The sequence below is a fragment of the Synchiropus splendidus genome, chromosome 17 (genome assembly GCF_027744825.2).
Source record: "Synchiropus splendidus isolate RoL2022-P1 chromosome 17, RoL_Sspl_1.0, whole genome shotgun sequence".
In the NCBI taxonomy this organism is placed as follows: domain Eukaryota; kingdom Metazoa; phylum Chordata; class Actinopteri; order Syngnathiformes; family Callionymidae; genus Synchiropus; species Synchiropus splendidus.
In genome coordinates this window covers 12,372,851-12,394,140 of record NC_071350.1, presented here as the reverse complement: position 1 = coordinate 12,394,140, position 21,290 = coordinate 12,372,851, and the positions used below count along the sequence as shown (strand labels likewise).

The 21,290-nt window shown below is 45.5% G+C and overlaps 2 protein-coding genes across 11 annotated transcripts in view; one reads left to right on the top strand and one right to left on the bottom strand.

The window, feature by feature from the left end:
- fryb (furry homolog b (Drosophila)) overlaps positions 1 to 20,020 on the top strand; it is a 37,945-nt gene extending 17,925 nt beyond the window's left edge. For 4 of the 10 annotated variants that reach the window (XM_053846537.1, XM_053846529.1, XM_053846535.1 and 1 more), the window contains exons 11-66: positions 790 to 891; positions 1,291 to 1,394; positions 1,565 to 1,673; positions 1,771 to 1,857; positions 1,925 to 2,096; positions 2,166 to 2,298; positions 2,486 to 2,593; positions 2,720 to 2,846; positions 2,915 to 3,028; positions 3,250 to 3,414; positions 3,508 to 3,594; positions 3,661 to 3,920; positions 4,116 to 4,305; positions 4,388 to 4,512; positions 5,154 to 5,211; positions 6,059 to 6,150; positions 6,339 to 6,511; positions 6,584 to 6,744; positions 6,818 to 6,928; positions 6,996 to 7,150; positions 7,230 to 7,329; positions 7,395 to 7,566; positions 7,675 to 7,931; positions 8,006 to 8,152; positions 8,232 to 8,400; positions 8,776 to 8,866; positions 8,966 to 9,036; positions 9,546 to 9,696; positions 9,819 to 9,922; positions 10,666 to 10,757; positions 10,836 to 10,929; positions 11,006 to 11,225; positions 11,372 to 11,523; positions 11,638 to 11,825; positions 11,902 to 11,996; positions 12,081 to 12,279; positions 12,351 to 12,572; positions 12,660 to 13,022; positions 13,089 to 13,259; positions 13,341 to 13,481; positions 13,543 to 13,728; positions 13,790 to 13,954; positions 14,014 to 14,088; positions 14,168 to 14,338; positions 14,509 to 14,517; positions 15,241 to 15,435; positions 15,676 to 15,813; positions 15,886 to 16,103; positions 16,172 to 16,376; positions 16,461 to 16,610; positions 16,679 to 16,777; positions 16,847 to 16,930; positions 17,159 to 17,176; positions 17,315 to 17,425; positions 17,589 to 17,824; positions 17,897 to 20,020. In XM_053846537.1, coding sequence (XP_053702512.1) covers positions 790 to 891; positions 1,291 to 1,394; positions 1,565 to 1,673; positions 1,771 to 1,857; positions 1,925 to 2,096; positions 2,166 to 2,298; positions 2,486 to 2,593; positions 2,720 to 2,846; positions 2,915 to 3,028; positions 3,250 to 3,414; positions 3,508 to 3,594; positions 3,661 to 3,920; positions 4,116 to 4,305; positions 4,388 to 4,512; positions 5,154 to 5,211; positions 6,059 to 6,150; positions 6,339 to 6,511; positions 6,584 to 6,744; positions 6,818 to 6,928; positions 6,996 to 7,150; positions 7,230 to 7,329; positions 7,395 to 7,566; positions 7,675 to 7,931; positions 8,006 to 8,152; positions 8,232 to 8,400; positions 8,776 to 8,866; positions 8,966 to 9,036; positions 9,546 to 9,696; positions 9,819 to 9,922; positions 10,666 to 10,757; positions 10,836 to 10,929; positions 11,006 to 11,225; positions 11,372 to 11,523; positions 11,638 to 11,825; positions 11,902 to 11,996; positions 12,081 to 12,279; positions 12,351 to 12,572; positions 12,660 to 13,022; positions 13,089 to 13,259; positions 13,341 to 13,481; positions 13,543 to 13,728; positions 13,790 to 13,954; positions 14,014 to 14,088; positions 14,168 to 14,338; positions 14,509 to 14,517; positions 15,241 to 15,435; positions 15,676 to 15,813; positions 15,886 to 16,103; positions 16,172 to 16,376; positions 16,461 to 16,610; positions 16,679 to 16,777; positions 16,847 to 16,930; positions 17,159 to 17,176; positions 17,315 to 17,425; positions 17,589 to 17,824; positions 17,897 to 18,155 — 8,151 coding nt within the window. In that variant the 3' untranslated portion in view covers positions 18,156 to 20,020. The remainder of the gene's footprint in view (positions 1 to 789; positions 892 to 1,290; positions 1,395 to 1,564; positions 1,674 to 1,770; positions 1,858 to 1,924; positions 2,097 to 2,165; positions 2,299 to 2,485; positions 2,594 to 2,719; positions 2,847 to 2,914; positions 3,029 to 3,249; positions 3,415 to 3,507; positions 3,595 to 3,660; positions 3,921 to 4,115; positions 4,306 to 4,387; positions 4,513 to 5,153; positions 5,212 to 6,058; positions 6,151 to 6,338; positions 6,512 to 6,583; positions 6,745 to 6,817; positions 6,929 to 6,995; positions 7,151 to 7,229; positions 7,330 to 7,394; positions 7,567 to 7,674; positions 7,932 to 8,005; positions 8,153 to 8,231; positions 8,401 to 8,775; positions 8,867 to 8,965; positions 9,037 to 9,545; positions 9,697 to 9,818; positions 9,923 to 10,665; positions 10,758 to 10,835; positions 10,930 to 11,005; positions 11,226 to 11,371; positions 11,524 to 11,637; positions 11,826 to 11,901; positions 11,997 to 12,080; positions 12,280 to 12,350; positions 12,573 to 12,659; positions 13,023 to 13,088; positions 13,260 to 13,340; positions 13,482 to 13,542; positions 13,729 to 13,789; positions 13,955 to 14,013; positions 14,089 to 14,167; positions 14,339 to 14,508; positions 14,518 to 15,240; positions 15,436 to 15,675; positions 15,814 to 15,885; positions 16,104 to 16,171; positions 16,377 to 16,460; positions 16,611 to 16,678; positions 16,778 to 16,846; positions 16,931 to 17,158; positions 17,177 to 17,314; positions 17,426 to 17,588; positions 17,825 to 17,896) is intronic. The other 6 variants (XM_053846533.1, XM_053846534.1, XM_053846532.1 and 3 more) reach the window with 6 other exon arrangements.
- A 103-nt stretch (positions 20,021 to 20,123) lies between these two features.
- On the bottom strand, positions 20,124 to 21,257 carry zar1l (zygote arrest 1-like). Its single transcript, XM_053846540.1, has 4 exons — positions 20,771 to 21,257; positions 20,616 to 20,708; positions 20,481 to 20,555; positions 20,124 to 20,417 (listed from the first exon to the last, which is right to left on the bottom strand). Exons 1-4 carry the CDS (start codon positions 21,230 to 21,232, stop codon positions 20,274 to 20,276), a joined length of 774 nt encoding a protein of 257 aa, XP_053702515.1. The 5' UTR covers positions 21,233 to 21,257; the 3' UTR covers positions 20,124 to 20,273.
- Between the last annotated feature and the right edge of the window lie 33 nt (positions 21,258 to 21,290).

The following is a 21,290-nucleotide window of genomic DNA, read 5'->3' as shown; positions in this document are numbered from 1 at the left end:
TCCATAAGATGCCGCCTCCTATCATCATTGTTTACTGCTGATGTGCTATTTGCGATGTCTCTCTTCGTTCCTTGAGGCTGCGGCTCGCACTTGTCTCTCAGCTCATGAAGTTGTTTCTTCCCACGGATCCTTTCAACACTTGTAAACCCTCCACCCCAAGACTAAAATCACTAAACGCTCAACACAGGTCATTCAACCTTTTCCATATAAACACAATGAGCATCTTTCCTCACATGTCAGTGACAGTAAAGACCAGTATGTGCGTCCAATATGTGATTGAGTCTTTGACATTAGGAGTGACAGTGGCAGTGAATGATAACAAAAGACTCATCATGATAAAGAGTGACAGATAACACGCATTCTTCGAACACATTTCAAAAAACCATTCACTCCACAGGTGTACCTGAACCAAGAAAGCAAAGTGTTCATGTTCCCAACCCGTGCCACTTGTGAAGGGACAAAAATATGTGACAAATGTGCGTCAAAAATATGACAACAGATTAAGAATCTGTACACATTTTCATGGTTTGTTTTTCATTCATTTATTAATACTTTCTAAACACTTTGCCTTTGTGTATAATTGTTATAATTAAGTATAACAATTGTAATTATTTTTTTCTCAGAAATGTTTGTTTGTTTTAGAGCTGGGTTTGTGCAACATATTTGTAGGTTTTACAGCCATCCACAAAGTGAGCTCCGATTGTATGTCCAAGTTCTATAAGGCAGGATGGAGGATCGCACTGAATAATGATTGATGATTATGCATCTCTGTCCTCTCTACTCCACCAGGCTCTCTATCCTCTGGTGACCTGCCTGCTGTGTGTTAGTCAGAAACCATTCTTCCTCAGCCGATGGCACATTTTCCTCAACAACTGCCTGTCAAACCTCAAGGTAACCTGTCGGTCCACCTGTGTTTGGGATAATAATTTCAACTGAATACCTAACGTTGAGGTTCATCCGAAATTTTCTTCTGCAATTGTTTAAACTCAGATACTGCTCAGAATTCTGCCTGTGGGGATCCATTTTAGCATATCGTAAATGTACACAGCAAATTTGTCCTCGTACCGCCTACGGCAATAAAATGTTCTGTCAGTATCTATTGCCTTGAGGGGTGCACTGCTGGAGGAGAAATCAAATGGGTGATGTTTGAAGTTTCACTAATGATCACAGTGGATAAAAGCGAACCAGAGAACCCCCTGGTCGTATTTCTGGTTTACAGAATTAACTGTTTAGTGGAGGAACAAAGTTTCTGACTGCGAGGGGCTCAGTGTTGTCTTTTGTTTTGTGCAGAATAAAGACCCAAAGATGGCACGAGTGGCTCTGGAATCACTTTACAGACTACTTTGGGTTTATATGATTCGCATCAAGTGCGAGAGCAACACTGGAACACAAAGGTATGAAAGTAAATAGGTATTAAAGCGGCAACTGCTGCTGCTGATGGATTCACTATAATTTGTTAATTTTGCAGTTGTTTGCACTTATATTTACTTGTATCCAACAATGTGACAAAGCAGATTTTTATGCCACACATTGACCTTTTTCCTTTTTTCTTCCCTCTCTCCAGTCGTCTGACCTCAATAACGTCAACACTGTTTCCTAAAGGAAGTCGCAGTGTTGTACCCCGAGACATGCCACTCAATATCTTTGTTAAGATCATCCAGTTTATTGCCCAGGTCGGTTTGTTTATGCATGCACACTTATGTTTTACCATTCAAGAAGTGCTACTGTATAAAGACCACTATCGTCACTGAAGCTGTTTGTGTTTTTTAGGAAAGACTTGATTTTGCCATGAAGGAGATCATCTTTGACCTTCTCAGCGTTGGGAAACCAGCCAAAGCTTTTAGTCTTAACCCAGAGGTAGAGACCATCATGTGCATTCAGTCAGAGTTTGGTGTTCTAAAGTTCCTTCATATTTTTGTTCCAGCGAATGAACATAGGTCTGCGGGCGTTCCTGGTGATCGCAGATGCTCTGCAGCAGAAAGATGGGGAACCTCCCATGCCAAACACGGGGGCCACCCTTCCATCTGGGAACTCTTTAAAAAAGAAGAAGACGTATCTCAGCAAGACTCTGACTGAGGAAGAGGCCAAACTGATAGGTTTGTTTTAGTCAGCAAACAAGTGAGCTGGTTCAGTTTGTGTTCAATCCCTTCGCCTTTGCTCTGCAGGCATGTCCTTGTACTACTCCCAGGTACGAAAGGCTCTGGACAATATCCTCAGACACTTGGACAAGGAAGTGGGTCGTTGCATGATGCTCACCAGCGTGCAAATGCTCAACAAAGAACCAGAGGACATGATCACGTATGTCAAATCAACTCATTATAAAATGGTTTCTTGTGTGAAGGGAAGAGATGAAGACTAATACCATGCTCTGAACACAAAATATGTTTCCTGTCATTTTCACATTCAGTTTATAAGACAAAGCATGAGCTTCAATGAGCGCTAGTTCTCGTCCTAAAGGCAATAACTCGACTCCTTCCTCCCGCAGTGGCGAGCGGAAGCCTAAAATTGACCTGTTCAGGACGTGTGTTGCAGCCATTCCTCGTATCCTCCCTGATGGCATGTCCAAACCTGAACTCATCGACCTCCTTTCAAGGTGAGTCACAGTTAGAGGGATCTGTCATCTCATCTGAATCATACTGTCAACGCAAAGATAGATTCTGCCTGGGTGTTTGTCCCTGTCACTAATGTCATCTCCATTCCGTCACGTTTTCGCTCTCAGACTGACGGTGCACATGGACGACGAGTTACGTTTGATATCTCAGAATTCCTTGCAAAGCTTGTTGCTGGACTTTTCTGACTGGAGGGAAGATGTCCTGTTCGGCTACACTCATTTCCTGCTGCGCGAGGTATTACAGACAAATGCTTTTTATTTGAAAACGATTGTTCATTGATGTTTTTTTGTCTCTCGTGTCAGGTTCAAGACACCCATCAGGGTCTGCAAGATGCATCTGTGAAGCTTCTTCTCCAGCTGCTCACACAGTGGAGGTTAGCTCTGCAGCTACAGGGGAAGATACGAGGCGGTGTGGAGGTTTGTTTATACCAGCATTTTGCTTTTTTTGTTGCGTTTGCTTGAATGTCTTTAGATATAGAGGCGTGATCCATACACTTGCTATTTCATCCCTTACATTCAATAAATATTTTTAACTTAATTTGTTGTGTAGATTATCGTGAGTGTTGTGATGTATATTATTTCATGGTATTCATGCCTATAATCACCCCATTGAGAAAGGTAAAATATCTCACCCTCAGACAAGCCCGAGACTCCCAGACCGAAGTCCACATTGCTCTGTACTGCATGCTGTGGAGGGTCTGGCTCTGCTGCTGCTCTGCTCCTGTCAAACCAGCACAAGGAAGCTGGCAGTCGGTGTGTTAAGAGAAATACGCTGCCTCTTCACAGCTCTAGGACATGCTGAGGTACGGTGCTCTCCGGAATGTGGAATAGGTCTACCTGAGTGTTTGTCTTCCCACGCTGAAAATAGCTGAATCTATTATTGTCTTTCCCTCCAGGACGATGACAAGCCCATGATTGAGGTCATGGACCAGCTGAGCCCAGCAGTGATGGACAGCATTGTTCATGTGGCTGTGTCAGACTCTGTAAGTTGGACCGACACTGATATTCTGTCCGCACAAATCTCTTACAACGATCCTCTGTCTCCCCAGTCTACACTACCACTGAATCACCACGTCGACCTGCAGTGGCTCGTGGAGTGGACTGCCCGACTGGTCAGCAGTTCCTACGATGTGAAGAGCCCGAGTCATGTTTGGATCTTTGCACAGTGTGTGAAGGACCCTTGGGTGCTGTGTCTGCACATCTTCTTACGGCAGGAGCACCTTCCCAAACTCTGCCCGACCGCCCTGGGATATGCCTGGCCCTACGCTTTCACTCGTGTCCAGCTGCTGCTACCGCTGATTGACCCAAAGTAAATGAACTATTCTGATAATTTTAAGTATATTTTTGTAGTAGTCATGATCATTTTTACATCTTATAAAACTTGTTTCCTTCCAGAATGCATCCTACTTCTCTTAAAGATCTGCTTCAACCTTAAGTCTCACATACATCATCATCCGCGACAGCCCCATTAATATCTCAGTCCTCCTGTCTTATCATTTTGCAGCAGCCCTGTAAACGCCAAGAAGACCAGTACAGCTGGATCCAGCGACAACTACATGTCTTTGTGGCGTAACTATCTGATAATGTGCCTTGGCGTGGCCAAGCCCAGCATCATGTCTCCAGGTCATCTGAGGGCGTCCACTCCCGAAATAACCGCCACTACACCTGATGGAAGCGTCACCTATGACAACAAGGTTTGGCAACTAAACAATTATTTCATGATTTATTCATCACCCGGAAAACATATTCATAAAGATTTTGACTTTCTTCTTACAGGTCATTGGGACTCCGTCTGTTGCCTGGCTTCTGAAGCAGCTTGTCCCTCTGATGAGAGCTGAGAGTCTGGAGATCACTGAGCCCCTGGTGTTGGGGTTTGGATGCACCAATGCTCTGGTTTTCAGGTAAAAGCTTCAATCAAGAATTTACTCAATTACAGTTGCTGGTTCAATTACACTAAGATGTTTCTTATTGTAAATGTTAAATACTAATATAAAAACATCAATTGCTCAAAGATATGAATTATTTCAAGCCAATAAAACTAAAGATACTCTCATGTATTAAATGAAGTTCCATTCTTTGGCTAAAATTTAATTTAAAGTGAGTCTCAGTAATTTAAAGTGAGTTGCTATCAAGTTCGCAAATTAATTTCTTCTTATATAAATATGCTTACAGTCTCTCTAAGAAGGATTCTCTTGTATAACAAATATCAGTGTCAGTTGGTTCTCTTATGTTATCCATTGGTCTTGAACACACCCCTCTTCTGTCGGCCGCATACATTTTGTCTTTAAATTCTTGTCATAACTGAAATGAGTCCCGTTCCTCTCTGTCATTTAAAGAAAAAAATGTTGTGTCACTTCTTAAAAAAATAATTCTTCGGGTAGCAGAAATGTATGACATTGTTAAGGGTAGAGGTGATGTTGTTGAAGGGTGGTGGTGTATTTTTAAAAATAACCATTTGTAACGTGGGAAACTAACTGGCAGCTCATTTGGTAGATGCACGATTCTCAGTTGTAAATAAAGTCTTGACTTGTGTGTCTCACAGGGAACTTGTTGAAGAACTTCATCCATTAATGAAAGAAGCCCTGGAGCGAAGACCTGAGGTAAAATGCACACTTTGGTTTGATGGAACTTGAAGTCACGTCATTAGCAGGTTTTCTTGTTGTAGTGGAATGTAGCTGCAAGCAAAACCTTTTGTTTCCAGTGGGATTTGAACCTGGAACGTCTCTCAAAGATCAAAGCCTCTTTAAATACATAAATGTTGTAGTCTAGGTCTTCTGGAATGTCTAAGTCAAGGCCCTCCAAGGGATTTAATTTGGCCCAAGCTTTCAATACAAAAATTCAATTCAATGCTATTTTAAAACCAACATCACCTCCAGTCCATGTCGATATTGTGACCCGTGAAGGTCATGTGAAAGCTTCGCCGTTTGACAGGCTGTCTAAAATCCTAAAAATGATGTTGGGAGAGAGGAATTTCATGTCAAAGGCTATTCTTCAGGGTGATTTTTTTTAATCCTGTTCCAGACTGAGGGTTTTTTACGGGATGATGATTTCAACCATTTGCATAATCACTGTCTGCCCATCAGTCAACATTGTTAGCTCTTATCTGATTGAAATGAAAATCTGCCACTACTCTCATACATCAGATTCTGAATGACTCCATTAACTTTTCAAATATGGGACACTTTTCTGATCTTCCTGAGCAATCTCAACCTTCAACCTTTTTATTTTTATTTTTTTAATTAGTATTAAAATGTGAGCTCCTTTGGACTTCTTATAGTTGAGTTTAAATCTTATTTGTTTTACTTTCTTATTTTGTTACATAGGTGTTATGAGCAGGTTTATTTTTTATTTTTGCCTTCGCAATACTCTTAATTGGATTCAATAATTGTGACCGCTTCTGTGTTAATACTGTGTTTGGTTTCAAGTATGTTTTATCGCCTTGTTTAGAACAAGAAGCGCAGAGAGAGGAGGGATCTTCTCAGGCTGCAGCTGCTGAGGATCTTTGAACTTCTCGCGAATGCTGGAGTTATAAGTGACAGGTAAATAATGAGACAGCAGCCTTCTCTGAATGTTGTAGAACTGCCTGCTATTTCATAATTTCAACAGAGCAGTGATGAGATGTGACTTGGACTTTGGTCTAGATGCTCTCCTCGACTATGCCAGCACCATTTATCACATCAATCCACAACATATGGAGGTGATGTTTAAATAATGTCCTCTTCTGAAGCACCAACGGAGCTCTGGAGCGGGATTCTCTGGCGCTGGGTGCCCTGTTCCTGGAGTACGTGGACCTGACCCGGATGCTTCTAGAAGCAGAAAACGAGAAGGAGCTGGATGTGCTGAAAGACATCAGAGCTCATTTTAGCGGAATGGTGGCCAACCTCATCCAGTGTGTGCCTGGTAAATGGATTTTTCAACATCTCTCAGTCAAAACCTTGTATTCCCCTGACCCTCTTTTTCACCCTCACACAGTCCACCACAGGCGCTTCCTGTTCCCCCAGCAGTCCCTGCGGCATCATCTTTTCATTCTCTTCAGCCAGTGGGCAGGACCGTTCAGCGTGATGTTTACCCCTCTTGATCGCTACAGTGACCGTAACCATCAAATCACTCGCTACCAGTACTGCGCTCTCAAGGTAGCTTTTTAAACATCAACAACTGAGCCGAAGAATTGTTCACCTTCTGTCTGACATCTGTGATATGACGCAGGCAATGTCAGCTGTTCTGTGCTGTGGGCCAGTTTTCGACAACGTGGGGCTGTCGACTGACGGCTATCTCTACAAATGGCTGGACAACATCTTAGCCTGTCATGACATCAGGGTAAATCAGCTTTGACAAGAGATTGATTGTGTCAGCCTTAATAAAAATATGAATCCGTTTTGTGTAGGTGCACCGTCTTGGTTGTGAGGTTGTGATTCTGCTTTTGGAATTGAACCCAGACCAGAGTAATCTTTTCAACTGGGCAGTGGACCGCTGCTTCACCGGATCTTACCAGCTGGCGTCTGGCTGCTTCAAAGCTATCGCTACAGTGTGCGGTAACAGGTGAGTATTCAGTTGTCAGGAATTGTTTTGTTGTGACTGCAAATATTTCTGACTCACCTTTTAATTTTTTTAAAATCAGGAATTACCCCTGCGACCTTGTGACCTTGCTGAATCTTGTCCTCTTCAAGGCCTCTGATACCAGCAGGGAAATATATGAGATCTCAATGCAGCTGATGCAGGTATATTTGTTTGTCTGCCAAACTTGTTAAATATTGGATTTCAATATTGGAACAAAATTGGACAGGTGCTGGAGTCTAAGCTGTGTGCATACTCGAAGCGAATGGTTGAACAAAAGCCCGGAAACATTCTCTACGGAACACATGGACCGCTGCCCCCGCTGTACAGCGTCAACCTGTCTCAGCTCTCAATTCAGCTGGCTAGCATGTACCCGGAGCTCACCCTGCCTCTGTTCTCTGGTAAAATTTCCCCTCTGAGTTTAGTTTCTGATTACCGAGTATTCACGTATGTCATCAAAGCTATCTCAGTCTCACTCTTGCATTCATATCTTTGACTTGTCTTTGCAGAAGTCAGCCAGCGGTTCCCCACCACACACTCTAACGGCAGACAGATCATGCTCTCGTACCTGCTTCCATGGCTCAGCAACATCGAGCTGGTGGACACTGGGTTACTTCCCCCAGCTTCCAGTCCCTGCACGCCGGACGAGGAGTGTCGCAGTCAGGGACAAGGCATGGGAGTTTCTCCCAGTTTGAGAGGCAACGGCTGGGGGTCCTTACAAGCAACTTCTCTGGTGTTAAATAACCTCATGTTCATGACTGCCAAGGTGGGGCGCTGTTGTTAAAAAGTTTGCAAAACACTTAGTATTTTGACCGTGACCGTTTTGGTTTGTTTAATCAGTATGGAGACGAGGTTCCCGGGCCGGAGATTGAAAGTGCGTGGAACGCTCTGGTGTCCAACGAGAGGTGGGGCAACAACCTGCGAATCACACTGCAGTTTCTCATCAGCCTGTGCGGAGTCAGCAGTGACACCACTCTGCTGCCTTACGTAAGTGTTGCCAAATCCTTTTTCAAATACTGAAGGTTTGTGCGATTGTGAAAACGAGGCCCACGTTTTTCCGGTCCAGATTAAGAAGGTGGTGATCTACTTGTGTCGCAACAACACAATCCAGACGATGGAGGAGCTTCTGTTTGAGCTGCAGCAGACCGACCCGGTCAACCCGGTGGTCTTGCACTGTGACAACCCTCCTTTCTACCGCTTCGCTGCCAGCAATAAAGCATCAACCTCACAAACCGGTGAGTTGAGCTTTATTTTTGTTTGCTACAATGAAGTCAAAAAGTGACAGGCCAGTTTCAGACTTTACATCTGTTATTTAATGTCTCAAAAATCAAAGAGCATATTAAGCAAGAAGAATGTGAGTTCAATTTATTTTAACGTGTAGTTTGTGTGTTCTTCCTGTGAATTTGTGGGTTTTCTCCGGGCACTCCAGTTTCCTCCCACAGTCCCACAGGTTAATTGATAACTCTTAAATTGTCTGCGTATGTGACCTACTCAGGGTGTTCCCCACTTCTCGCCCACGGGCACCGCTGGAATATAGATATTTAACAGATGGCTTTTATTGTATTTCATTGAAGTTTCTATTTATTTTTGTGTTCATTTGCCTATTTCAGGAACCACATCCAGCAGTAACACAGTTGTGGTCGGTCAGGACAACCTGGGAGACACAGATGACTGCAAGATGGTTCGAGACAGTGATGATCGGTCAGTATTTTTCTGTACTCTAGCATTTCTGTCACAGAACAAAAGCTTTGTTGCTGAACAGTTTGGTGCACAGGTAATCAACTTTTGACTTTATTCCAGGGCCAGAGCTCATAACAGACTGGAGTCTCGCTACAGTAACAGTTCTGGAGGTTCATACGAGGATGAAAAGAGTAAGTCAAGTCAAAGAGGACAATTAGAGCTCACATATGCAGCTCTGTCATCTGTCATGTAGAAAGAGCTCTTGAGGACATAAATTCCTCCTGCCAGTTTCCTGTGTTAACCAATGTTAGCTGAGACTTTTACAGAAGCTGTCTAATTCTCCAGTGCAGATAATCTGTGGTATTTTAACTGGGGTTAAGAAGCTCTCAGTTATCAGAGCCTTTATGTGCAAATACACGGCACCACCACTCTCCAGATCAGCATGAATGCCAGGAAAGATCACAAAAAATAAGTAGTAGTCAAACAAATAACTAATAAGGCTGGGTTTGTGTCAGTCAGCCAGCAGAATGCTTGTAATATCTTGCATGTTTGTGAGCCCATTTTTTAAATGCCACAAATGTTTTTTCCATCACTTAATGGACCTTATGGAAAATCTCATCTTTCTAAATACCTCCTTTCAGATACCAGCATTCTCTGACAAGCCAGAGCTTAGCTGGTTGTGTTTTGTTTTTGTGTACAGGTGACCCGCTCCCACCGTACGCTGGCTGGCTACTCAGTGTTCTGGAGACCAATCGTCCTCAGCCGTTGCCTATGCCTGTTAACGGAGGCTGCTGGGCTCCACTGGTGGACTACCTGCCTGAAACCATCACTCCCAGAGGACCCTTGCACAGGTAGACAGTAGTTCTCTGCTATTGTGATCTGATATGTAAAACACTTATACAGTCGGAGTCATCATCAGCCATGACTGTTTTGTTTATCTACCTTAAATATCATTGATGTCAATCCCCTCCAGGTGCAACATAGCTGTGATCTTCATGACTGAAATGGTGGTGGATCACAGCGTCAGAGAAGACTGGGCTTTGCATCTGCCACTGCTGCTACACGCCCTTTTTCTAGGTATGTCAAAACATTTGTCTCATCAATCAGCTCTACTATACATCCTGCAGTCGGTCTGATTTAAGACCACTTTAATAAGATCTATTTTTAATTAAAAGTAGATGAATACGTGTTGACTTGAGGCACTTAACTGTGAGTATTGAACGCACAAATGGACTTCCTTTTAGCTCAGCGCAGGATGTGGAGATAAGAAGGGCAGGAAAGAGGACAATGGTGGGCAGACATTGAGGGGTGTTAGAAGGAAAATATCACCACCAGAAGTTAACTGCTCCAAACCTCCTCTTAATCCATCCTCTCTCATCTCCTGTAAAGATAGAGGAGAAATCTAAAGTCCTATTTTACGTCCTGTTAAATTATCTGCTGCAGACTGTACTAGGGTGTGTCTGAATCCACCTGTCACATCTGGTATCTGAAACGTAGCATGAAAATGTGATGTGTTATCTTCATCTCAGACATTTCTTCTGTGTCACCTCAGACACAGACATTCCAGTGAGCTGCATTTGTGTGTTATCAAAAGCATGGACACATACCGACCATGTCAGCCATGTAGGAATCTATAATTAGCTGCTTTGTCAGGGATCATGAAGTAGTATTTGACTGCCTTTAACTGTGTGATCACATTTTTCACCCCTTAAGTTTAAGTTTGTTTATGTGTGGCCTAGTTCCTGTCTGACTTTTAAGATGATTTTAGTTTTATTTTGGTGAAAAGCTTTAACATTTACAATCTTGTAACTCTTCTGCAGGTCTGGACCACTACAGGCCAGAAGTCTATGAACACAGCAAAAGACTTCTGCTCCACCTACTGATTGCTTTGTCATGTAACAACAACTTCCAGGTAAACTATGGCCATTTTCTTTGAAATCATGTCATTCTGCCTTAAGTTCTCATAAATTATTTCTACTCTATGCTCCAGGTCATTGCTTCAGTCTTGATGTTAACCAGAGAGATCAGTGACAACAAGACTCTGACCATCAAATCCAGCTACCACTCTGAATATCAGCAGTCACGTGAGTACATTTATATATATATTCTCATATTCTCATTTCAGATGTTTGAGGTTATTTCTCATATATTTCCTCGCAGATGCTCCTGATTTCCTCCGAGAGTGGCAGGCGTCTCCTGTAGCAGACTCTGGACTCAGCTCGACCTCCAACTCTTCCTCAGCCAGTCTGGGCGGAGGCAGCACGGCAGGCAGCGTGGGTAACTTGCCCCTTGTGACACCAGACGACTTGGAAGACCTGGAGGACACGCCGAATGAAACTGACGAGAAGACCAACAAGCTCATCGAGTTCCTCTCCACCAGGTTTGTAAACTGTCTGTTTTTTTTCATGGTGATGATAAAGATATGATTATGATGACATTGATGAATGTGTAGCAGGACTGGTGATAATCTCTGCGAGTAGCATTGTGTTTAACTTCTGCGTGGTGATACTGGTGGTGGGTATACAGTGCCTGGAGTACTGTGTTGTTGTTACTCAGAGCGCTGGGGCCACTGTGGCTGCATGAGGACATCACACCTAAGAACCCCAACTCCAAAAGTACAGAGCAACTTTCCAACTTTCTGCGCCATGTCGTCTCCGTCTTCAAGGAATCCAAATCAGGTTATGATCGCAAAGTTATATTCCTATGAATTTATTTATTTTTATGTCATAAAAGCATAATTTACTACTAACTATCCTTTCTAATTAATACTCTGCCTCTGCCTGTTCATGAAGACTTCCACCTGGAGCAGCAGCTGAGCGATGTCGCTCTGCAGACGGCTCTATGCAGCTCGTCCCGGCACTACGCTGGTCGCTCCTTCCAGATCTTCAGAGCCCTCAAACAACCAATCAACAACCACGCTGTTGCAGATTTGGTGTCCCGCCTGGTTGAAGTTGTGGGGGAGCATGGAGATGAGGTGCAGGTATGTCAAAATGAACATCATTTAATTTTTCTTCGGCTGAAATGAAACACAAGCGATGTCATGTACTTTGTTCCAGGGGTATGTGATGGAGGTGCTGCTGACGCTGGAGTCTGTAGTGGTTAATCTTGCAGAATGCCTTAAAAATAGTGACCTCATGGCGGCTCTAACAAGGTGTGTTGAAACATATGTAGAGAAAGACGATGATCATCTCTGCTTTAGGACCTATTTCTCATGACTATGCTCTCCGATTGACAGGACGTCTTCTCCCGACTTTGTATTGAGTGACAAGCTGATGAACAGGAAGAGCACAGGACAGCTAAACTTCCCTGGTCCGGGATTCATGGGTCTCTCATCTCAACGCCACCAGCGCTCCTACTCTGTCCCTAAAAAGTTTGGCGAATGCGGCTACCAGTCATGCGATCCTCCTCGCAGCGCCACGCTAGATAGGATACAGGCAAGAATATTAAAATGACTCCATTGTTATTTGGTTCTGAAAGCGTTGCTACAATGTGGTGTCAATCACAGGCATGCAACAGTCACGGTCTCGCCAGGGCTGGTAGAACTCCCGGGTCGTGCACATCATCAACGAATCGGATCGATCCCAGTGTTTTATCCGATCCTGCTCACGTGTCACATCCGTCGTCCATCCTGGCTACCGTCTTCTGGGTCGCAGTTTCACTCATGGAGTCGGACTTTGAGTTTGAATATCAAATGTCACTTCGTCTTGTTCACAAACTCTTGTCAAAGGTGAGTCAGAGCCGATCTTGTCGTATTTATTTGTCATTGTAACGATCAAAACTTTACAACAATGAGCATCTTTTCATATGGTCTCAGGTTCCCCTGGACAGAGCTGAGAACCGCGAGCGCCTGGAGAAGCTGCAGGCCCAGTTGAGATGGAGTGGATTCTCTGGGATTCAGCAGCTTCTGTTAAAGGGTTTCACCTCTCAGGCGACCTCTGACCTCACTCTACAGCTCTTCTGCCAGCTCACACCCGTCTCCCGAGTCCCGGTTGTCGACAGCTCCCAATCTATCGGTGAGGATTTCATTGTATTAATGACGTCCTTCTTGTCAATTGTTAAGGGTCTTGTCCTCCATGCAGGATTCCCACTGAATGTGCTGTGCCTGCTGCCTCACCTGGTGCAGCACTTCGGCCACCCCACTCAGTTCTGTAAAGAGAGCGCAGAGAGGATCGCGCAGGTACAGCTTATTGCTTTTGCACCCACTTAAGTAAAAAGCTTGACTCCCTAAATCATCTTCCATTAGGTGTGTCTGGTCGAGAAACACACAAAGCTGAGCCATCTAGCTCATGTCATGACTCTCTATAAGACTCGCTCCTACACCAGGGACCCGTTCTCCTGGGTCAGCGTGGTGTGTCGCTACCTTCATGAAGCTTTCTCTGACATCACTCTCAACATGGTGACCTACATGGCTGAGGTGTGTTTCTTAGCAAACAGTCTATTAAATTATTATGTCTTGTGTATCACCAATCCTGACAGACATTTGTGGATCTTTCAGTTGCTTGACAAAGGCCTACCCAGCATGCAGCAGTCACTCCTTCAGATTATCTACTGTCTGCTTAGCCACATGGACCTTACTGCCGTTCAAGTCAAACAGTTCAATGCTGATGTCACAAAAACAATTGAGAAGTTTGTCCAGGTGAGTTTGTTATAGATTTTCAAGATGGGAGCATTTTTTTAATGTCCATTATATTCCATAGACGGTTCACTGGAAAGATGCCTTAAACATCTTAAAGCTGGTAGTGTCACGCTCCGCCAGCTTAGTCCACCCAGTCTATGGCCACTCGCAGGGTGACCTCTCCAACCTGGAGGTCAGCCGGGTTTGGGACGGCTCCTCCAAGGCACTTCCTGGGAAAACACTGGATTTCACTTTTGACATATCTGAGGTGAGAACCGGAATGTCAGCCTCTTTGTCTTCGGGTTTAATGGGTGTTTTTTACTTCACAGACACCGGTGATTGGGCGTCGGTTTGATGAGCTTCAAGGATCCGGGGTCAGAGAGGGGAAAGCGCGAGCTATGGCAGTGACACGCAGCACCTCATCCACCTCCTCTGGATCAAACTCCAACACCATTCTGGTCCCGGTTAGCTGGAGGCGTCCCCAGTCTTCTCAGGTGGGTGATTCCACATTCCATCAATAGGATTTCTTGACTGATCAAATGTTTGTTTGTAGAAAAGAACAAGGGAGAAGCTGGTGAATGTTTTGTCTCTCTGTGGACAAGAAGTTGGACTGACCAAGAATCCCTCCGTAAGTCTGAGCCTCGTATGTATCACAACTAAAATAGGAAATGTGGAGGTGACAACGAGCCTGATTCTGCTGTACACAGGTGATCTTCTCATCCTGTGGTGACCTGGACATGATGGAGGTGCGTGAGAGCGGTGTGTCCTCAGAAGAAGGAGGAACTCGTGAAGACACGTTGGACGACACGGCCAGCGAGCAGCAGTTCAGAGTTTTCAGAGACTTTGACTTCCTGGATGTGGAGCTTGAAGACGGCGAGGTGAGACTTGATAAAAGGCAACGAATTCCGCTCCTCTCTCTCTGAATTCTGTTGAGGTGTCATGTGACCTCTTTATGACCAACATATTTTGAGTGTATCTCCTTGTCCCTTCACTTTGTCGCTCTCTCTGTCTAACTCTGTGTCTCTCTCTCTCCCCATTTGCTGCCCAGGAGCTGCAGGTAAGTTCTCTCACATTTAGCATATTAGCTTGTCAGTGCTGTGGTGTTGCTGGCGCTATAAATGATCATTTGGCTTAACTTTTGATTTGTGCATAAACAATGATGATATTAGACCTTTTTTGGGGACGTAGATGTCAAATTGATTGCACAGCATCTCTTATTACTCTTGCTTATTGCACTCACTCAAAAAAATATGTTTTCAAAATGCATAATAACTAAAAAAATATATGATTCTTGTCTGGGGAATAAGTTGAATAAAATGAATGTAGCATCTATAGGAAAGTGGATTTAGAGCAATCCATCAATTTGGTATCAATAAAATAACATTTAATGTTCCTCAAAATATAAACATGCTTAGCTGCCACTTTGGTTTTTGTTAATGTACATCTATGTGTCAATTTTGGAAAACTAAATCTCATAAATGCTTAGAGTAGTTAAGCAAGTTGTCATTTTAATAATTGTTGGTGAGAAGTTCACTGACAATCTATGGACTATATTTCAAATGAACAAAGCATACAATTATTTTTATGAAAACGTACTGACGTTTCTTTCTCAAGTGAGTGCAATACGCTTGGCCACACTTGTATTTTATTTTGCCGTCTTGTGTGCGCTTTTCCTGCAGCGCTGCGAAACATGAAACCGCCAGTTCTAAAAATAACCGCAATGCTAATAACACCGTCTCTGCCTTTGTTCCCTTGCTTGCTATGTGTCTGTCTTATTTAGGGCGAGACCATGGATAACTTTAATTGGGGGGTGCGGCGGCGGTCGCTGGATAGCACAGAGCTGGGTGACCTCCTGGAGGAGAGCCAGCACTCAGGCAGCACGCCCAGCCTGGGTCACGAGGATCCCCACGACTCCGAGGAGTCCTCTGAGGAAGAGGAGTCTTCAACAAGCCAGAGCCTGTCTCACTCTCAGCTGGTGTGTACCACAAATATCCAATTCTATGTTAAAGCTAATGGTGGCTAGATTGAAGTCTCGGTCACAACTTTTATAACTAAAATTGTAGCAGTGCATCATGGGACTTGTAGGGCGAGTGTTAGGATTGCTTTCTAATGGTTAATAATGGGCATTAGGAAATATTTTGCCACCATATTTTATTCTAATTCCATTTTTTTTTATTTAAACATAAATATTTGTTAATAAATGTTACTTCTACAGACAAATCCATCTCCATCAGATGAGACCAATCACACCGACTCTCTGTCTACATCCTACGACACGTCAGCCGACCCTCAATCGCTAACCGCGACCACGCCAGGCCAGGGAGGACTCCACGATGACCACAGCAGCTTGCTAGTAAGGATCCAAGCGGCTTTGTTGTTTTCAATGAAGCCTGTGAGGTCAGCTTAATAAGTGGTTCCTGCTCAGTACTCACAGGTGAGAGGCTGCGGTGAGGACGAGGACACTCAGGCTCAGGACGACGAACTGTCGCTGAGCGCTCATGAGCTCCCTCCAGGCTCAGACGGTGGAGACAGCTTCACCCTCGAGTTGCCAGGGCAACCTCAAGATCAGCTTTTGAGTCGGGACCTGCGTGGAGACTACTGTCAGCCACCTCTGGACTTCCTCGACCCAAACTGTCTCCCCAGGTGGGTCGACCCACCCTCTCTTCTGTTCAGAGTACATTAAAAAGTGACAAATTTATCCGTGACCGCAGCTTACGTGACGATGTAGATGACTTGGAAGACCTTGGATTTCCTCCTCCCCCTTCTCCGTTTTTTTCGGCTATCTTGGCGGCGTTCCAGCCAGCAGTGTGTGACGACGCTGAGGAAGCATGGCGCTGCCACGTCAACCAGCTGGTGACGGACTCGGATGGGTCCAGCGCCGTCTACACTTTCCAAGTCTTCTCCTCACTCTTTAAGGTATTCCCTAAAGTAGAGATAAATATAGAGAGCAGTCATGAAAGTGTGAGTATTAATTGCAAACAATTCATCTCCCTTCCTCAGAACATTCAGGGTAAATTCTGCGTCCTCACCACTGATGTCGCCACTTACCTCGGTGAGGGTCTGAGGGGCATCGGCTCAAAGTTCCTCCGGTCATCTCAGATGCTCACAACCTGCTCTGATTGTCCGACGATCTACATCGACGCAGACACGGTGAGGTGGATCGGCCAACGGACAGTCTGTCAGGATATTCTGACGTTTCTATCCCCTCGTCTTCTCAGATCATGTCCTACGGTCTCCTTGAAAAGATGAAGTTCAGTGCGCTTGAGCTGCAGGAGTATTTAGACACTTACAACACCAAAGAGGAAGCCGCTGTATCGGTAGGCTCATGACTCATCACGCTTGTTGTGTCTCCAAATCTGTGGTTCATTTTATTTGTTTTTTTTCAGTGGCTTAGAAACTGTAAAGACACATTTCCCAGATGCCCGGGTGACAGTGTTGTTACCTGCCAGCCTGGCGACTCAGAGGAAAAGGTACGGACGACAACTGGGATTCTATTTTGTTTCAATACTTTAACATGTTTGCTGTCTCTGCTAGTTTGCTGCTACCTCTGAGTGATAAACTTATATTCAGAACTGCTTGATATCCACTGACTCATGGTGGCTTTGCTGTTTGAAATGTTGTGTGCATGTCCCTCAATGACGGTTTGTCCTCCTCTCACCTCACTCTGACGGCCTAACATGCTCTCTCTCGCTGTCTAGCAAATGGAGTCTCTTGCAGTAAGTTCTCCTTTAATTTCTTTACTGCTTTAACCTTCTGCTCACTTAACACAAGTCTGACATGTGTTTTATGTGAATGAGTGATGCCAGTGTACGTCGTGTTTCATCGCTAATGGGTCTTTATCTGATGTGTGGCAGCAACTGGAGCTCTGTCAGAGGCTCTACAAGCTTCACTTCCAGCTGCTTCTGCTGTTCCAGTCCTACTGCTCACTCATCGGCCAGGTGCACGCCATCAGCTCTGTACCTGAGGTAAACACATCAAGTTGTACTTTTGCACCCATGAAAAGAGGCCGGCGTATCAATGCTGAGAACATAAAAACAGTGTTTTTGGAAGAGGCAATAACAGTGCTTTGTTATGCAAATACAAATATGAAAAAAACAGATTTAAATAGTCTTCTCTTCTCCCCAAAAGCTGCTCAACATGTCTCGAGAACTCACCGATCTCAAGTCCAGCCTGCAGGCGGCCGAGGCAGCGGTAGCCAGTGACCTGGAGCAGAAGCTGCTGGCTCACACTCACGCACATGCGAGCCAGGTGGCAGCCATGGTGGTGCCCAGCTTCCCCTCCTCCGAGGCGGCTGTGAAGGCCATACTGGAGTGCCTTAAGAACCACGAGTTCACCAAAGCCGTCCGCTACATTCAGGAGTGCAGGCGAGTAGCCATCGGTGGTACAGCTTGATATTGTCATCTGATGTCGTCTGACTCGATGTGTCTGATTTGCAGGAGGAGGTGGCCGCACGGCGTGTTCGGCGGCAGCTCGGAGAGCGAGGTGCAGACTCTGCTCAACGTCTACTTCCGCCACCAGACCCTGGGTCAGACTGGTACCATCGCTCTGGTGGGCTCCCGACAGGACCTCAGCCTGATCTGCTCCAAACTCCTGGAGCTCAACGGAGAGATCCGAGACATGATCCGCCGCGCGCAGGGTTACCGGGTCGTCACAACCTACCTCCCCGACTCCAGCGCCTCCGGGACAAGCCTCTGACAGGACCTCAGGAGCCCCCCGTCCCCGCCATCCCCTCCAAAACCGCCCCCATACCCGTCGCTGAAACTGAGCTCCGCTGCAGCTCCGTCAGCAGACGAGGTCCAGTACCCGCTCACATGGCCACTACCGCCCCCTACCAATCTACAACACTTCAACCCACATCATTTCTAAGTCCAAATTCATCCCCTCCAACCATTTCATCTTTGGACAATATTCCCAATTTGTTCTCGTCGCATGACCCCTCATGTGGTCCTTCTCTGCCCCACACACGTCAACCACTAAGGAGCCATTTGATACGGAATCATTACAGCAGCAAAACATCCAACCTGCTTCTGACCGTGGCTTCAGAACCTACCCTGCTCACATCATCCGACACTTCCCCCATCGCCCGCCCTGGCTCCCATCTGCCACATTTTCCTCCGTCTCCCTACAAACACACTGGCTCATCTCCATTACCTCCACATTCATCCACCCCTCCTCCACCTGATCCCTCCGGCTCCGGAGACACTGCTGCGTGGGGATGCTGCTGCTCCCTCACCGGTGCTGCTGCACCTCTGTCTCGGTACCTTGGGAAGGTGGGACACACCGCCCTGCCCTTGCTGAAAGCTGGGGGGCTCCTGAAACCTGAACTGCCTGATGTCCAAACCTGAGACCTTAACCAAAATATTTGACCTCCAAAGCAACCAAGGAATTAAAAGAAGCCTGAGATTCACCCCTGAACACGACCACTGCCTGCTGATGGAGTCATTCTTCGTTGTAAATAAACATTTTGACAGAACCCAATCTGTCGTGTAACCGAGAATCTGACCCTCAGCTTGGATTTGGAACTCGACACCTGACTGAACTTGACGTTTTTTTTGCTGCCTCCTTCAGATGGCCGGGAATCCGGGCAGCTTCAGCTGAGACTTATGGAAAACTGGCAGTTACTTCGCTGCACCGGTTTTCACAATTGCACTAGATTTTTTAAAATGTCACAGAAAGAAGTTTGCTACTACAAGGGACGAGAGCTTTCGCAGAAAAGCCCCCTCTCGCTCGGATTATTAGACTTCCTTTGTAGGAAAATTGTGCAATGCATGACCCAGTTGAATGATTCTACCGTACAGACGAAGTTGGACCTCTCAAGACTGAATGAGACTTTTCAGAGTTGCTGTTTGTATTCAGCCTTCTGGATCGAGCTGAAACCATCCGTAATGTCATTATGCTGTTTCTCCGTAGACTTCTTGAAGGCTAGCTGTAGCATTTTTCACACACTGTCCGACACTGTAACGCCTTCATGTGCTTAGAGGACGGTGCATGAAAACTTTGTCAATAGTTTTGGGCACACATCTGTCGTAGCATTGTTCATGTGAGGTATGTAGTTGCACATTAGCTGACATTCAGCACTCATTGATGTTGAAAACTACTGAAATCGTCCTGTGTCAACTCTTGTTACCCTCCCAAATGTGGTTCCCCTCCAGCAGCTAAATGCCCTTTTGCTGTACAGATATTTTTTTCTATCTATAATTAGACTAAAATCACTCTGGTTTTCTATTTGTCTCAAAACTGCTGTGCATGCATCTGCTACTGTATGGGGTGTTTGGAATATTTATTAAGATATTTTATCTGAAAGATATGTTTGTATGAGGGACAAAATGGAGCTTTGAGCTCATGCAGGTATGTTTCTTTTTTTCCTGTGTGTGTGTGTGAGATGACGTGTGTGTACGTGTGCATGCCAAACCAGAAATTGCACATTTTTAAAGGCTTTTTAGATGAAGACTGTAGTTCTTTTTTTTCCACTTTGTAAATATTTTTGTGACGTTGTTTTGGTGCTCTGTACAAGTTGGTGTCAAAGTAAAGTACATATCAACATTGATTTTGTTCCAGAATATTGTTCTGTTTCAATGGCGTTAAACTTTAATATTGAATGTGGATCCTGAAGATGAGATGGCAAATCTTCCACTCAAGATGCAAATCCATTTATTTCCTCATACAAAAAGCCTTTCATGGTAAGCACCAAGATTGAGAGAGGGGTTTTGCTTCGTTTAAATAAGTCACTTCAGCTACTGGCCGGTGGAAAAAGTGAGCTTTGTCTTTGAGACAGTCCATCAACGTCAGGGTGTTGCAGCTGTGGCGTCGAGTTCAGACGATGTATTTGAAGCTGTAGGTGGCGTCACAGGACAACCTCATGCCTTTGCAGCGGCAGCACAGGTCCTGACGGTGAGGCCGCTTCATGTTGATGTGTCGCTGCTTCCTCTCGCAGCTGCAGCAGGTCTGAGAACATCCCTGAGACCCGAACACAGTGGCTGAGCGTCACCCTCCATCTCACACCCCGGTTTGACTCGTTACCTTGCAGATGATGGACTCCACTTTGTAGGGGTTGAACCCCACCTGACACTTCCGGCAGAGCTGCTTGTAGAACACCTGTCGAGGCGAGGTTAGTTTCAGCTCCTCTAGGACCCGTGTTTGAACACTCATCAGTACCTTACTGGTTCCAGAAATGCACCACACATAAGCACTCTCCCACCGGATGTTACACTTTTTGCAGTGGAAAAAGCCGTACCTCTGCTCCAGGAACTAGAAAGACAGAACACAGCGGGTTTAAGCGCCCGAAGCGATGTGACGCAGTCACCATTCACCTGGAAGTTGCTGGTCTTCTGAGAATAGAGGAAGGTTCCTTCACCCTTCTCCAGACTTGAGTCTTGCTCAGACTCATGCAGCTCTTCTTCGCTTTCATCCCTCAGCTTCCTGCGGTCGAACACCGGTGAATAGATGGACACCGGTCTCAGGAAGCGCAGGGGCGACGACTGGAGGGTTGGACTCTTCTCAGGCACCGGGTCCTTCCAGAACAGCGTCTTGGGTCCGAGCGAGCACTGCACGGTTTTGTGCACCTTGGCGTTGACCTGCACGCCGCACTCTTTGGTGTCCGCTTTCTTGAACGGAGAGGCGGGCGGCACCGGGGAAAGCAGGGCTTTGCACAGCTCCAGGTAGTCGAGTCCTTGCGGGGTCATGAAGCGACCCTTCCGCCAGCCGCTGCCCGCTGCTGGCGCAGCGCACGCCGGGTTGGAGAAGGGTGGAAAGGTGAACAGGAACCCTTCCATCCTGGAGCCATGAAACCAGTCCAGGCTCGCCCTCTGTTCTTTTTATAGCTAGGGGGAA

Excerpts from the sequence above, each read along its gene's own strand:
- zar1l (XM_053846540.1), bottom strand. The coding sequence starts at position 21,232 with ATGGAAGGGTTCCTGTTCACCTTTCCACCCTTCTCCAACCCGGCGTGC. Across the intron at positions 20,556-20,615 it reads GCATTTCTGGAACCAGTAAG|GTGTTCTACAAGCAGCTCTG; the intron begins GTACTGATGAGT and ends TCGCCTCGACAG. Across the intron at positions 20,418-20,480 it reads TGGAGTCCATCATCTGCAAG|GGATGTTCTCAGACCTGCTG; the intron begins GTAACGAGTCAA and ends TTCGGGTCTCAG.